Source organism: Pezoporus flaviventris, unplaced genomic scaffold (assembly GCF_033815535.1).
Source record: "Pezoporus flaviventris isolate CSIRO_AGI_PZ_B2104156 unplaced genomic scaffold, CSIRO_AGI_Pfla_v1 ptg000010l, whole genome shotgun sequence".
Taxonomy (NCBI): domain Eukaryota; kingdom Metazoa; phylum Chordata; class Aves; order Psittaciformes; family Psittacidae; genus Pezoporus; species Pezoporus flaviventris.
This window is the reverse complement of record NW_026892558.1, coordinates 3,297,595-3,313,073: the sequence shown is the minus strand read 5'-3', so window position 1 is coordinate 3,313,073 and position 15,479 is coordinate 3,297,595. Positions and strand designations below refer to the sequence as shown.

Genomic DNA, 15,479 nt, shown 5'->3' with positions numbered 1-15,479 from the left:
AAAAAAAAAAAACAAACAAACCAAAAAACCACAACTCTACAACCATTTAATTTGTCCCCTTTGTTAGTTAGGGGTATCAGGTAGGCAGACATACCAACACATCAGCCATTCAAAACAGTGTGGGAAAACGCTCATACTCCCACTGCTGATGGATTCATACTGTCCCTACAATACCTCTGAGTGCCTCGCTCTGGGAACAGTCTACACTGAGCTAAATTATGTTAGTTTACGGGGGTTTAACTCTGCACAGCTGCTTCTGCTGAACTGTTTTAATCCTAGATGGACTGCAGTTAACTCCTAAAACATTAATCAGAGACAGAAGACTCATGCACGATTTGGTTTTTGTTGGGTTTTTTGTTTTGTTTTGGATTTGGGTTTGGTTTTGGTGTTGTTTTTTTCGGGGGGGGGGAGCTTATTTTGTTTTTAATTTTTTTTTAAAGGAAACTCTAGAAATCTCCATGCCTGGTTTTAGGTTTAAATTATTTTATAACATATATGACATAATAATGATCACATCTGACGTATGTAATCCCAGGAAACTGACCTTTTGAGTGCATCTGTCTGTGCACTCTGTTTGTGTTTATGTGCTATACCATAAACTTTTGCCTTCCACGTGGATCCAGGAAGTTAAAGACTTTAAAATCACTTATGCCTAGGGACAACCCCACCATCTTTTGATGATGGAGTAAGGTCCAGTAAGTGTTTCACTGTAAAGTGAAATCAATTATTACTTAAATTAGTGTTCACACAGCTGTAACATTCTTTACCTGCAGCTCAGACAGGTACGTAATTCGTCTCTGTCTTTGAAAACCATCAAAGGTTTTGCATCTTTAAAGCATTTGCTTTAAAACCATAATCTTCAGTGATCACTACAAAGGTAAAAGCAACAGCACACTAAGGAGTGAAAGATCTGAAGAGTGTGATGTTAATTCCCAGAGGGACGGAAATCCACCCCTGGAGGAAGACCCCTCAGCAGATTCTTGGTTTCAGTGTTCTTTTCGCAATATCAGATATATTAAAAAAGGTCTTTCCATGATGCAGATATGACTCCTACACTGAAGTGACTTCTACAAAGGTCAAGTTTCAGGTGTGAAGGAGATTTCTGTAATGTGGCCATCTTTGTGATGATTTCTCACACCGCTTCACACGTGTGTTAAGCTTCTTTGATACAGTTTTCATACAAGTGGAAAAGATGTTTTCAAGCAAATTCCTTTCTCAATCTGAACATCTATTTAAATGCAAGCAGATTTTTTTTTCCCCAGAAAAACACCTAACAAATTAAAACATTTGGGTTATAGTTTGCTGTAACATCTGCAGATTACAAAATGCATGTTTGCTCTCAAGTTCAAAGAGCCCTTGGAACAATGTTCACTAAAAACATGAACTGAAAGATAGCATATGGTTAGCTCCTCTTTTTGTTTTATTGATAAAGTTGTTTGTGAGATATTAATACACTTAATTCTGAAACCTAGAAATCTGCCACTGAATAGAAACACTAGCAAAGCAAGACACTTAGGTTACATTCTATTTTAAGAGCTTTCAAGAATTTTGCAACTGTACTTCAACCCGAGAAGGTCAGACTCACACAGCCAAAACATCTCATGAACACTGTGCTAGAGGACTGTGCAATTTAAGTGAAGAGATTTTCCATATTGTAAGATAAACTACATTACTGACAGATACAACAGATATCCACAAGGTGTCTCATCCATAAATCTCCCTTTCCTAACGCTACTTTTTCATAGAATCACAGAATCAAAGAGGCTGGAAAAGACCTTTAAGATCATCAACCTTTACCCCAGCACTGCTAAGTTCACCACTAGACCTTACCACTTTTATTCTTACAGCAGAGATTAAGAGCACTGTGGTTTTTGCTGTTGTTCAGGGGTTTTTAGGTAATGCAGAAAAACCAAAAAACAGAAAAGGACTACATGCACAGGTATAGCAGAATGACTCACAAACGTGGAGAAGGGGTAGGACACGCAAGTAACGAATGCCTATGACAGCAACTGTCATACTTCCCTGTGAAGCGTGCATCTGTGTTTCATTAGGCACAGACCAGCTAAGATACAGAGAAGGGTCTTGAAGGAGGATAGAAGAGAAAAAGACCTGGTAAAGTTAAGGGCAATCATAAAAGGAAGGAAACGAGCTGGTGTCAGCTTCTGAGCATATGTTCACTAGACTATGTCTGCTACAAGTCATAGCTCTGCAGTCACCCTGAAGCTTCCTGCTTCAGCTGCACCTTCCTCTTCACTGTGCCTGTGGCCAGTGTGTGGGCTCCACATGCTGCAGATCCCACGCCAACCTCAAACCCACACCAAGCCACGCCTTGGCAATGAAGGATGGGGAGAAGGCAAACAGGGAAGAGGCTTCACATCAAACCCATCACCTTACAGCAGGGCAATGAAAACTTCAACACACAGTTACTAATTGAGTCAGTTCTCTTCCTCCTCCGTACATTTGACCATGAAGCAATTCAAGTTCAGAGAGACCCTAAAAATCAGTGGCTCCTTAAATCTTGATACTGGCAGTAAAAAACCTGTAACAAGAAATGCTGTTCAGCAGGTTCTTATTGTCAGTTGCAACAGAGGAAAGGACAAAGCTCTTAATCCTGTATTAACAGAGCTTACAGAGAACACACACTTCTACTCACACATGCATCAAACATCAACAAGAAACTGTAAGGTCACTGCTTGTCAGTGAAAACATGTGTTCCACAGTAAGTTTGACTCTACTTTGAAAGGGACAGAAGCACTCGTCTGTCGGCCTGACTCTGTCTCAAGGGAGGTGTGTTGCCTACCAGGGGCACGGATCAGGGATGTGGCAGAGAGGTTGCCTGCTCCAGTAAGTCCCATGGACTATTACCCACTTCTGGTGATACGTGTGGGTGCTAGGGATATAGATAGTAGTAGCCTGGGGAACATAAAGAAGGACTACAGAGCCCTGGGGGAGGTGGTTAGGGGCTCTGGAGCTCAGATAGTCTTTCTGTCAATTCTCCAGGATACAGGGGAGGACCTAAAAAAAGCTAGGAGGATTAGCCAGCTTAATAAATGGTTAAAAGGGCGGTGTCATTGTCAGGGGTTCGGGAGTCCTGAACACAGGACCCAAATCTGTAGGCCAGGTCTAGTGGGGGCTGGTGGAGCTGGTCTGATAAAGTAGGGAAAGAGCAGTTTTGGTAGGAGGCTTGCCAGACTGGTCAAGGGGGCTTTAAAATAGATGTGTTGGGGGAGGGGGGCATCATTCCATCCCAACACACCCAGCCAGTTGCCAGCACCTATATTAAATGCTTGGAGCAATGTAGATACATTCCAGCCGCTCCAGCCAATGAGCCGGCTTCATTTGGAGCTCGGCTCAGATGCCTCTATACAAATGCCTGTAGCATGGGGAACAAACAAGAGGAATTAGAGATGTGTGCACATCTACGCGGGTATAACAGGCATCACAGAAACATGGTGGGATGGCTCCTATGACTGGAGTGTTGGAATGGAAGGTGACAGGCTTTTTAGAAAAGACAGGCCTGGCAGGAGGGGAAGGGGAGTTGCCCTTTATGTTAGGGATAGGCTGGAGAGTATGGAACTCTGTCTGGGGACAGGTGAGCAGTCCACAGAGAGTTTGTGGGTCAAGGTTAAAGAGAATGTACCTATGGGAGACATTACATTGAGGATCTGTTACAGACTGCCTGATCAAGGAGAACCTACGGATGAAGCACTCTACAGACAGATAGGAAAAGCCTCACGCTCACAGGCCCCTGCTCTCATGGGTGACTTCATCCACCCTGGCATCTGTTGGAATGACGGTATGGCCTGGAACAAGCAATCCAGGAGGCTCCTCGATTGTGTGGAAGACAACTTCCTTCTGCAAGTAATAGACGAGCCGACAAGGAGAGGTACCATGCTTGACCTCGTGCTCACCAAAAGGGAAGGACTCGTTGGAAATGTGACGCTCCAGGGCAGCCTTGGATGCAGTGATCATGAGATGCTCGAATTTGAGATCCCCAGCACAGTGAGAAGAGAGTGCAGCAAGCTCACTGCCCTGGACTTCAAAAGAGCAGACTTTGGCCTCTTCAGGAACCTGCTTAGGAAGGTTCCATGGGATATAGCCCTAGAGGGCAGGGGGACCCAAAACTCTTGGTTGATATTCAAGGATCACCTACTACGTGCTCAAGAGTGTTGCATCCCAACTAGAAGGAAGAGCAGCAGGAGGGCCAGGAGACCTCCTTGGATGGATAAGGAGCTCCTGAGGAAAATTCAATTGAAAAAAAGAGGCTTATAACAAGTGGCAGCCTGGGAAGAGTACAAGGATGTTGTCTGGGAAGCTAGGGAACAGGTTAGGAAAGCTAAGGCCCAGCTAGAATTAAACTTGGCTAGGGATATTAAGGATAACAGGAAGGGATTCTACAGGTACATAGCAAATAAAAAACAGACCAGGGAGAATGTAGGCCCCCTCAGGAAGCTATCGGGAGAACTGGCTACACAGGATTTGGAGAAGGCTGAGGTTCTTAATGACTTCTTTGCCTCGGTCTTCATGGGCAAAGGCTCTGACCGCACCACCCAAGTCTTGGAAGGCAGATGCAGGGACTGTGAGAATGAAGACCTTGGGATCACTGTAGGAGAGGATCTGGGTCGAGACCTTCTTAAAAATCTGATTGTGCACAAGTCCATGGGTCCTGATGAAATCCATCTGTGGGTCCTGAAGGAGCTGGCGAATGAAGTTGCTAAGCCGCTGGCCATCCTATTTGAGAAATCATGGCAGTCAGGTGAAGTTCCCGATGGCTGGAAAAGGGAAATATAACCCCCATTTTCAAGAAGAGGAAAATAGATGACCCAGGGAATTACAGACCAGTCAGTCTCACCTCTGTGCCTAGCAAAATCTTAGAGCAAATTCTCCTGGAAGGCATGCTAAGGCACATGAAAATCAACAAGGTGCTTGGTGACAGCCGGCATGGCTTCACTAAGGGAAAATCCTGCCTGACCAATTTGATGGCTTTCTATGATGGGGCTACAGAACTGATGGACAGGGGTAGAGCAGCTGATGTCATTTACGTGAACTTGTTCAAAGCATTCGACACTGCCCCACATGACATCCTTGTCTCTAAATTGGAGAGACATCAATTTGATGGATGGACCACTCAGTGGATAAAGAACTGGCTGGATGGCGGCACGCAAACAGTTGCGGTCAATGGCTCAGAGTCCAGCTGAAGACCAGTAACGAGTGGTGTCCCTCAGGGATCGGTGTTGGGACCAGCCTTGTGTAACATCTTCATTGCTGACACGGACAGTGGGATTGAGTGTGCCCTCAGCAAGTTTGCCAATGACACCAAGCTGTGTGGTTTGGTTGATACCCTGGAGGGAAGGAATGCCATCCAGAGGGACCTCGACACGCTTGTGAGGTGGGCTGATGCCAACCTTATGAAGTTTAACCATGCCAAGTGCAAGGTCCTACACCTGGGTGGGAGCAATCCCAGGTACAGCTACAGGTTGGGCAAAGAAGAGATTCAGAGCAGCCTTGTGGAGAAGGACTTAGAATCATAGAATAATTAGGGTTGGAAAGGACCTTAAGATCATCTAGTTCCAACCCCTCTGCCGTGGGCAGGGACACCTTACGCTAAATCATATCACCCAAGGCCTCATCCAGCCTGGTCTTGAGCACTGCCAGGGATGGAGCATTCACAACCTCCCTGGGCAACCCACGCCAGGGCCTCACCACCCTAACAGGAAAGAATTTCCTCATTATATCCAATCTAAACTTCCCCTGTTTAAGTTTTAACCCATTACCCCTTGTCCTATCACTACAGTCTCTAATGAAGAGCCCCTCTCCAGCATCCCTACAGGCCCCCTTCAGATACTGGAAGGCTGCTATGAGGTCTCCACGCAGGCTTCTCTTCTCCAGGCTGAACAGCCCCAACTTCCTCAGCCTGTCTTCATACAGGAGGTGCTTCAGTCCCCTGACCGTCTTCGTGGCCCTTCTCTGGACTTGTTCCAGACTTGGGGGTATTGGTTGATGAGAAAATGAACATGAGCAGGCCATGTGTGCTCGCAGCCCACAAAGCCAACCATATCCTGGGCTGCATCAAAAGGAGCGTGACCAGCAGGGCGAAGGAGGTGATCCTGCGCCTTTACTCTGCTCTTGTGAGACCTCACATGGAGTATTGTGTGCAGTTCTGGTGTCCTCAACAGAAAAAGGACATGGAACTGTTGGAACAAGTCCAGAGGAGGGCCATGAGGATGATCAGGGGACTGGAGCACCTCCTGTATGAAGACAGGCTGAGGAAGTTGGGGCTGTTCAGCCTGGAGAAGAGAAGCCTGCATGGAGACCTCATAGCAATCTTCCAGTATCTGAAGGGGGCCTATAGGGATGCTGGGGATGGACTCTTCATTAGGGACTGTAGTGACAGGACAAGGGGTAACGGGTTAAAGTTTAAAACAGGGGAAGTATAGATTGGATATAAGGAGGACATTCTTCCCTGTTAGGGTGGTGAGGCACTGGAATAGGTTGCCCAGGGAGGTTGTGAATGCTCCATCCCTGGCAGCGTTCAAGACCAGGCTGGAGAAGGCCTTGGGTGATATGGTTTAGTGTGAGGTGTCCCTGCCCATGCAGGGGGTTGGAACTTTATGATCTTGAGGTCCTTTCCAACCCTAACTGTTCTATGATTCTAAGTTTATTAATATTTAGTCCAGTCGAGAACATGTCAAGTAACCAGACTTCCCATATATCCCCACAGGTTTATTTTGTATCTGGTGGCTCTCAAAGTTCATAAGTCATCCTAGTAAGTGCAGCTCCACCACTGCACTCCATTTTACTATGCTATTTCTACCTATCCCTTAAAAGGAACCGGTCTCCCACCTCTACATATGTAAGCTTAAACCTTCCATCAGTTACCAAGGCTTGCTACCAGCTGTAGATTCACTCTTAACATTTCTCAAACTTCATTTGGGAAGGGAAATCAATACAAAATGTTTTCTCCCAAGAGAATGTTAATGCCATGGTCTTACAGAGTATGTATTACAGGAAATTAAGTCAGCATTATATTAGTGTCAGTCAGAAGAAGATCTTTCAGATTAGGTGGATTTCACTGAAAGAACTGGTGATATTCACTGTCTAGACATTTGTGACAAATAGTATTGTGCTGACATAACCGAACAAGGAGAATAAAGAGGACAGAAAATACCATGCATCAGCATATAAAGGACTTTGAAACATGAAAGTTAGCTAAAAGCAGAACAAAGCCTGAACAAAACAAACTGGTATTTGTTACTGCCAGAGCTGCAACCCACCACATTGTATTCCGTTCTCTTTCCTTGAGATGAAGTAGAAATTTCTTGCAAAAAACAAAAAGTGTCTCACTGAAAGCATGTAACTAACTATTTTGGGTAGCAAATCTAATCAGATCAGCACCTCAAAGTGTACACAACTATAGTCTTGATCTCCCTCCTACTCTGCATAAATCACCTTCTATGTCAGCTGAACTTGCACAGAGTCAAGACACTCAATAACCTAAAGATCACCACTTTCTTCTGCTTCTCCATCAAAAGACTTGGTTGATGTGGTAACAGCTATTTGCATTACCACAGAGCTGAAAAGTAAAACTGACAGTGAGATTTGCTCTCCCTGAAGACAGCAAAGAGGCTGTGAAGCAGGGAATTACAGCTTTGTTTACCTGTTTCCCTGCCAATCAAATCCTGAAATACTTTCCATGAAGGCAGCAGCACAGTGAAAGCAGCATTCCAGCTGGCATCTAAATAACTCTGCTATAGCTAAAGCTACCACAATCACTGTGGAGATCAATACAAGACAGAAGTCAAGGGGAAAACAGAAAGAAAATTGGCATATAGGAGAAGAAAAGCCTCAAAAAAAAGGCTTGAGGTAAGGGAAACATCTGTAGTTGTGGAAGATAAGCAGGTCTCTGTCCTGGGTTCAGCATTAGCAGTCATTTTTTCTCCTTCTCAGTAGCTGGCTGACTTTCAGCCTGGGAACAGTGCTGATAACAACGTTTTTAGTTGCTGCATAGTTAATGTTTAGTCTGACCAAGGACTTTGTGAGTCTCATGGTCTGCCAGGGAGGAGGCAAAGCCGGAGGAAGCAGAGACAGGACACCTGACCCAAACTAACCAAAGAGGTATTCCATACCACAGCACGTCATGCCCACTATATAAACTGGGGGCAGTTACCCAGAAGGGTCAGATCACTGGCTCAGTAGGGCTGGGTATCGGTCGGCAGGTGGTGAGCGGTTGTATTCTCTTCCCTTGTTATTTCCCTTATCGTTATTATTATTGGTGGTAGCAGTTGTTTGTGTTATACCTTAGTTACTGGACTGTTCTTATCTCAACCCGCAGAAGTTACATTCTTTCGATTCTCCTTCCCATCCCTCTGAGAGCCGGGGGGAGGAAGAGGCCGGAAGTAAGAGAGCGTCTGCGTGGTTCTGAGTTACAGCTAAGCTTAAAACACAACAATCTCCCACACTGTAAGTTACTGAAGCCAAAACTAGCAAGTCTGGGGAACAGGGGAGAAAGGAGGACTGGGGTGTTTATATGACCAAATACTATCAAAGGTCAAGATGGGACCTGATACCAAGATACATAAAATGTACCTAAACAAAAGCTAAAAGGACAGTAGATCCAACAATTCCTGTTAAAAATGAGAGTTTGGGCACACAAGTATTGGAAGACCATGAACTACTCAAGACAGTTCTAATACCTCTGGACCCATTTAACAACAGAACCTGCAGAGAATTAAATGTGTAGCTTTTGCAGCAATAGCCAAATCGATTAGAATTGGTTTTAAGTGTAGGAATTCTACCTTTGAGTCTTTGCTTGCAGTCAGCAGGTTGCAAAGTAGAGCAGAGCTTTTCCAGGTTCTCACTCTCCGCACAGTGCATTACAAAGAAGAGCTTCCAAAGCATATTGCTGGATAAAGTTCCATAAGGCATCTCTGACATGAACAACCAGACTCCCAATCTGTGGAAGAGGCAGATAGAAACAGTTTCATCCTAATAAATCCCAACATTTTAAAAAGAGACATATGCACATATCTCCACCGTGTAACAGAATTAGAAATGTGAGGATGTGTCTTGCTATTTCGAATTGAATTAACCTCATTTTGAACTGAACAAGAGCTTCTGTCAGGTGCTAAAATTCAAGGCATAATTCCTCTTAATCTTGATGCTACCAGTGTGCTAAAGTCTTGCATACTGGAGTGTTGTTTAAATCATTAAGTATTTAAAACCACTCCAACTCCCCATTTCAAATATGAAACTCCTCCAAGGAGAAGCCAGTATCAATCCCATGAGATAGCCTACCTTTTTGCCTTCAGAACATGTAGAACAGCTCTAAAAAACAGCTCATCAAACTCCAGTTGCAACTTTTCCACAGAGTAGGGGTGTGCTACTGATCCATACTGTTTATTGCTGCTAACATACTGGGCCCAGTGGTCACTCACATGACAAAGTGTCATCCTACATAGCAGCACAAACAAGTGGAACAAGAATCATTAAGTATGTCATCATAGTATGAAAACATAGACAAGCGTGACTAGATCAGAGGCATGTTCAACATTTTGTCCTCTGGTTTCCAGAGATTTCTATGTAAACAGCATTAATCTAAAATTCTTGTGTTTTCCTTCCTTGTTTTCGCAAGCAAACAATGCATAATATTCTGTTATACCAAACTAGTTCGTGTATGAACTTTGTTTGGAGCCTTATGGTAATCACAGACTGGTTTGGGTTGAAGAGACCTTGAAGTTGCTCTAAGTCCCATCCAACTTAATCCTACATGGCAGCCCATGCAAAAATCTAATACAGGAATAATTACACTAAGAAAGTTACTTCTCTAATAAACACAAAGAAAAGCAAGGATTTTGTTTCTTTGAAAACACACTCATGCAAGCCATATAAAGTGACTGCTAGAGATTTAAAAATAAAGAGCAACTCCTAGATTTCAATGACATTTGCTTACTTCAACCAAATGACTTCCAAGGAGCATATTAAAAGCACTAAATCTGGACAACAGAAAACAAACATATTTGTTATACAAAGGAGTGATTTGAGAAACTATTTGGTGGATTTCGGTGTCTTCTCAAGACAGGCCTAAGCATAGCCCTGATGGCAGTTAGCCTGGTGTTCCATAGCTCATTCGGCTCATTTGTACCAACAGCATTTAGATTCTGCAATTCCCCAGTTTTAGACTGAAGGACCCCGAAATTACAGATTACCAAACTGCCATCACTAAACTGATCAACACACAATGCAAAATCTACCCAAGTCCTGTTTGGGGCTTTTTTATTTCTTTTGGTTTGTTTGGGGTTTCTTTAAAACCCTTTAAACCAGAACTGTATGAAAAAATTTAATCATGTCACAGAGAAAATACTGCCTTACTTGATCAGCTGACCGATTCGCTTCACAAACTGTCGGTACCGTGCTCTGTTAAATGTTTCCAACCCTGCAGACAGAAGTTCCACTAAGGAATTTGCAAATGCAAAAATCTTCATCATCTCCTGGGGAGTTGTTTTTTCAGGAAAATAAGCACCTAAAACCAAGACAAAAAAAAAAGGAAAAAGAAAAAAAGAAGTGTGCATTCTAGATTTTTAAAGTAACTTAATAAGTATTCAAAGAAACAATTCACCACAGATCTGGCAAACAGCTGTTTGCTAGCTACCTAGTGAACTGAAATTTATGTTTTGTTTATGAAATAAACTATTAATACCTGTTAAGTGTGAAAGTAAAAATGAAACTATGCTTATTATAAGACCTGTAGCATGCAATTATCTTCTTGTATTTGTCCAGAAATTCAGCAAAAGAAAGAATTACTAAATAATTAGAGAAAAATCACAGTAACATTTCAACTAGGAGGCAAAGGAGCAAAATTATTTCTGAAAGCACATCTCTGAGTATAACTACCAAGCAGATTAAAACTAAGAGAAAGGACTCTAATGTTCTGCATGCTAGTATGGCTATAAGTATGTAAGTCTCATCTATTTAGTCTGTGAGCTGTGCACAGTTTCATTTTTACTTCACTCAGACTCTCATAATGCAGCAGCATTCTTAGCAGTTTTCATCATTAATCAATTAGTGTAAGCAAAATGAATAACTCTTTAGCAGCTTATTTACCTCCAGACTTAAACCCAAGGAACTGCTGAAAGAGTTCATGAAATGGAAACTGTGACAACAGGGCAATTAAATCATCTTCCAAAAGCAGAATCCAGCTTGTTTCAGGATCCTCATCCTACAGACAAATACAGTTACTTTAAGTAGCTTTACAATAAAACATTGTAAAAGGGCATTGCTATTGTGCTAACTCCATTTTGCTTGTAAGAGAAAAAAAAAAAGCACAAATGAACTCTCCTTACCACATTACAAGCCCCTAAATTCCTCTTCTCTGTATTTTCTTATATAAAAGCCCTCATCAGTTAGGGAACAGAACTAGAGGTAATGCTATGTTAGTCCAACACACTTTCTGAAGGGAAGTTATCCAAACACATATCTACTGCCATTCTCCTTTCGCACACAACAGCTCAAACGTTCAAATCCTATCAGTAACACTCATTCTGGAAGCTCCACTATCTACAGTTATATCACAGAGATAGAAGGAGAATACAACAGATCTAAGTTTTGAATCATGTTATTTAACGAGAGAAATCAGCTTTTTTTCTCCATTTCAGAAAAAAAAAAAAAAATCAATACAATAAGCTGAGCAAAAGCATAAATGGAAAAAGAGAAAGAAATTGCTTGCTGCACCTCTTCTCCTCCTTCATCTACCAGGGTCCAGTTCCCAGATTCTTTCCCAGATGAAGAGGAACTTTTCCTTTCAGTTGGTTTCATATGGCACATGAAGTCCACCCGATTTCTGATTTGAGGTAAAAAATAAAGTTTGCAGAAAATTAAAAATTCTGAATTAAGTCATCTTTTTTTTTAGGAGGAGATATTAGAAAAACAAAGACAAGAACAAGCAATTAACAGCTATGTCAGAAAGCAGCCCAATGGAAAAGAACCTGGGAGTGTTGGTCTACTGCCAACAGAATATGAGCCAGCAATTTGCCCATGCAGCCAAGAACGCCAACAGCATCCCGGCCTGTATCAGCAATAGTGTGGCCAGCAGGACTAAGGCAGTGACCATCCCCCTATACAGGACTCTGGTGAGGACACACCTCAAATCCTCTCTTCACTTCTGGGCCCCTCACTACAGGAGGAACATTGAGGTGCTGGAGAGGCTCCAGAGAAGGGCAATGGAGCTGGTGAAGGGCCTGGAGCACAAGTGTGATAAGGAACGGCTGAGGGACCTGGGGGGGTTTAGCCTGGAGAAGAGCATGCTTGGGAGGACCTTATCGCTCTCTACAACTGCCTGACAGTAGGTCGTAGTGAGGTGGTGGTCATCTCACTTCCCCAGTAACAAGTGACAGGACAAGAAGAAATGTCTTCAAGCTGTGCCAGGGGAGGTTTAGACTGGAAATCAGGAACAGTTTCTTCACCAAAAGGCTGAATGACATGGTTTAGTGGAGAACTTGTCAATGTTAGGTTTAAGGTTGGATCCAGTATTCTTAAAAGTCCTTTCCAACCTAAATGATTTCACGATTATAAATGATTCTAAGATAACCTTGGTCCTTCACGACTCAAACAAATCTGCTGTATTCAGCAAATGGTCTTCCAAGCAATATTCTGAGCAATGTAAATCGTTACCAGCCATGTACAGAAGCACAGGTACATATTCAAGAAACAACACTGGTTTGCACATGTGTAAGAAAATGCCTTTAAAAAAAAAATAATCAAAAGAAGGATATCATTCTTCAGAAGATGTCCTCTACAATAATCACTTAGGACTATCACTAAGTCAAACAGGATGAGTGCTCCACTACACAATATTCACAGCTGCATTAGCTGGACACCACATCAGTGCCAGTTAAGACTAGACCTATGTATGCTGAGCTACAACTAATGATCTTCCAGGAAAGAGCTGCCTCACATCAAGCCAGCTTCAGTTCCATGTACTAGGCCATCTCATGTCTGGGATACTGACCTTCAGATTCTATACCATATAAATACTTAGCTGTTCAGAGAGAACAGAAAGTTAAATAAATGCCCAGAAAGGTTATATAAAAGTTAAAATCCTAACAACCAACTTCCTTGCAACTTGAAATCTATTGGCAGAACACCGCAGAAAGTGCCACAAAACTCCAGCATAGTATCACTCTCCAGATCTTAAATTAATACTCCAATAAAACTTGTATTTATTTTTAAAATATTTATATAAAGATATTGATCTCACAAACCAAATTCAGTATTCAAATTTGTCCCTGACATGCAGCACCTGTAACAGACAAGCCTCAGCTCTTTTACCAGTAAGCACAGCCATTGTGGGGGTCTCTACATTATAGTATCAAAAGTTGAGAGCATCACTCCAGACACCTTAAGTCAGCCCTTGCTCAAAACACAAGCACCAAAATGCACTGGCAGTACTCATGCCCTCAGAACACTTGCTTCTCCAGGCAGCTCTAGACAAGAAACATGAAAACAAAACTCTCCAAAATAATAGCTTCCAATAGACAGGACTCCCACTTAACTCAGGGTCAGGGTATCAAAATCACTATGACAGCTCTAAATACCAACAATTTGATTCTTTGTCATTAAAACTTGGCCAGAGAGGAAGGCAAATTATATATTTAATCTGAAGCACATAAGTGCTTTCACTAATGACTGATTTCATTAACTAGCTTCTCCAAGCAACAAGCATCATTTATAGACCTAAAAAAAAAAAAAAAAATGAAAAATAAATTAAGAAGCCCAACCAGCAAATACACCAGTTTAGCAAGCCCTTCATTCAAGTGCTTTTGTTGCCAAGACAGTATAATGAACAGGCCACCAAGAGCTCACAGTAACAAAACAGCCAGGGCTGTGTTTTAAGATGAATAAGTAAAACCAGTTTTATTTAAACTGCAAGTTTCTTACTCAGGCCTGCTTTTATGACTGCCTGTAATGAACTTTCAAAGTTTACAAGCTCATACATCATGTTTTTTACTCTTAAATGATCAGAACATTTTATAAAATCATATTCATACTTACTTGACAGGAGACATAAGCAAGGCAAGAGACTGCATGAAATGAAAGACACCTGATGGATTATCCAAGACTTTGATCTGAAATTATTGAAAAAATCTAAGTAAATAAAAATAAGCCAAAAAACCGGTAAATCAGTTTTATCAGAGAAATTCAAAATTTGAGTTTCACTTTTTCCACTGTCTTTTCACTCATACTAAAAAGTATCTGTCCAAGACAGTACCCACACCCTGAAGAAAGTATTGCTATGACAAAATATTTGCAGTTATTCAAAAGCAGTAGTTATAGAAATTAAAGGAGCAAAGGAAAAATAACTATCAAAAGCTCCACAAAAAAAGACAGCTTCTCTCTTTCTCATGTACTGCTGGGCACCAGGGGAAATGGGATGTTGAGCACAGGGGAAGTTAGGATCCTGCTATGTGAGGTTAACACATGGACTCTGTGATCTTAAGGGTCTTTTCCAACCTAAGTGATCATATTCTATTATTTTATTTCATCACTTTTCCCCTCTTTGTGTAATTGCAATCCTTTCCCTACAGCTATATTTCCAACATCTTTCCCTCCTTGGAGGAGAAAAAATGCTCTTTGCAAGAATGCCCTGGTGCCTTTGGATATCTGCACTCCCTCTGATCTATGCAGTGAGCTCTTTCCCTTGACCTTAAAATTAGCAACTAATAAACTCTTGAAGGAAACCAGTCCCATTTCACTATTTAGGATATAGAAATCTGTTCTTCTTCAGCCCTTACACATCAATCACAGTCACCTCCAATCTCACTTTTCTTATATATGGTTGCTGCTTCAAGACTGAATATTCTTTCCTTTTCTTACAGAGCACTCCCAAAATCTGCTGCTGTTTGAGGCCCTCTGAGGCACACCACAATTCCCTGACTCCCTTTCATGGAGTTTCTCTGTTAACCTGCTCGTGGTTGGGCTAACATCAGTAAATACATCACTTGACAAACTCCTCACTGTAAAGACGATTCCACATGCCTGGAAAGAGTGTCAGCATAAGGGGTTGATCAGACATAAGACACTTTCCTCTCTTTCCAACTTTCTAACAATAAGGAATTAAACATTCACACCTGAATGAATGGACAAGCCCATTCACTGATCCCAGCTGGACACCGAAGGATGTGGTTGAAGAGGAAGAGATGGTCACCTGGACAGCCAATTCTTTGCAACACAGACACCTAAAAGGAAGAATATTAGAATCCTGTGAACAATCTCAAGGCTCATTCCTTTAAAGTACTGCTAATTAAGAGTAATACTGTGTTTTTATTTCTCTTTCTCATGCTTTCTAAGAAACCTCAATTTTCAGAGCAAGTTACACGAGAACACATTTAAGTCTGCTTGCTCAGCTTATGAACTACAAATTGTTTTTCTTGGTGTATCAAATTAATTATTTTGAAGTTTCACTAAAAACTAATTCACTTAGAAAT

General features: G+C 42.0%; 1 protein-coding gene across 9 annotated transcripts in view; it reads right to left on the bottom strand.

Moving 5' to 3' along the window:
* The window catches only part of EPG5 (ectopic P-granules 5 autophagy tethering factor), an 85,543-nt gene that overhangs the window by 52,534 nt on the left and 17,530 nt on the right, over positions 1–15,479 (bottom strand). For 7 of the 9 annotated variants that reach the window (XM_061450543.1, XM_061450545.1, XM_061450544.1 and 4 more), the window contains exons 5-11: positions 15,123–15,230; positions 14,047–14,120; positions 11,728–11,836; positions 11,101–11,215; positions 10,369–10,519; positions 9,295–9,450; positions 8,796–8,953 (exon numbers count right to left, since the gene is read on the bottom strand). In XM_061450543.1, the coding sequence (XP_061306527.1) occupies positions 8,796–8,953; positions 9,295–9,450; positions 10,369–10,519; positions 11,101–11,215; positions 11,728–11,836; positions 14,047–14,120; positions 15,123–15,230 (871 nt within the window). Of the gene's footprint in view, positions 1–8,795; positions 8,954–9,294; positions 9,451–10,368; positions 10,520–11,100; positions 11,216–11,727; positions 11,837–14,046; positions 14,121–15,120; positions 15,231–15,479 lie in introns of all 9 variants that reach the window. The other 2 variants (XM_061450551.1, XM_061450550.1) reach the window with 2 other exon arrangements.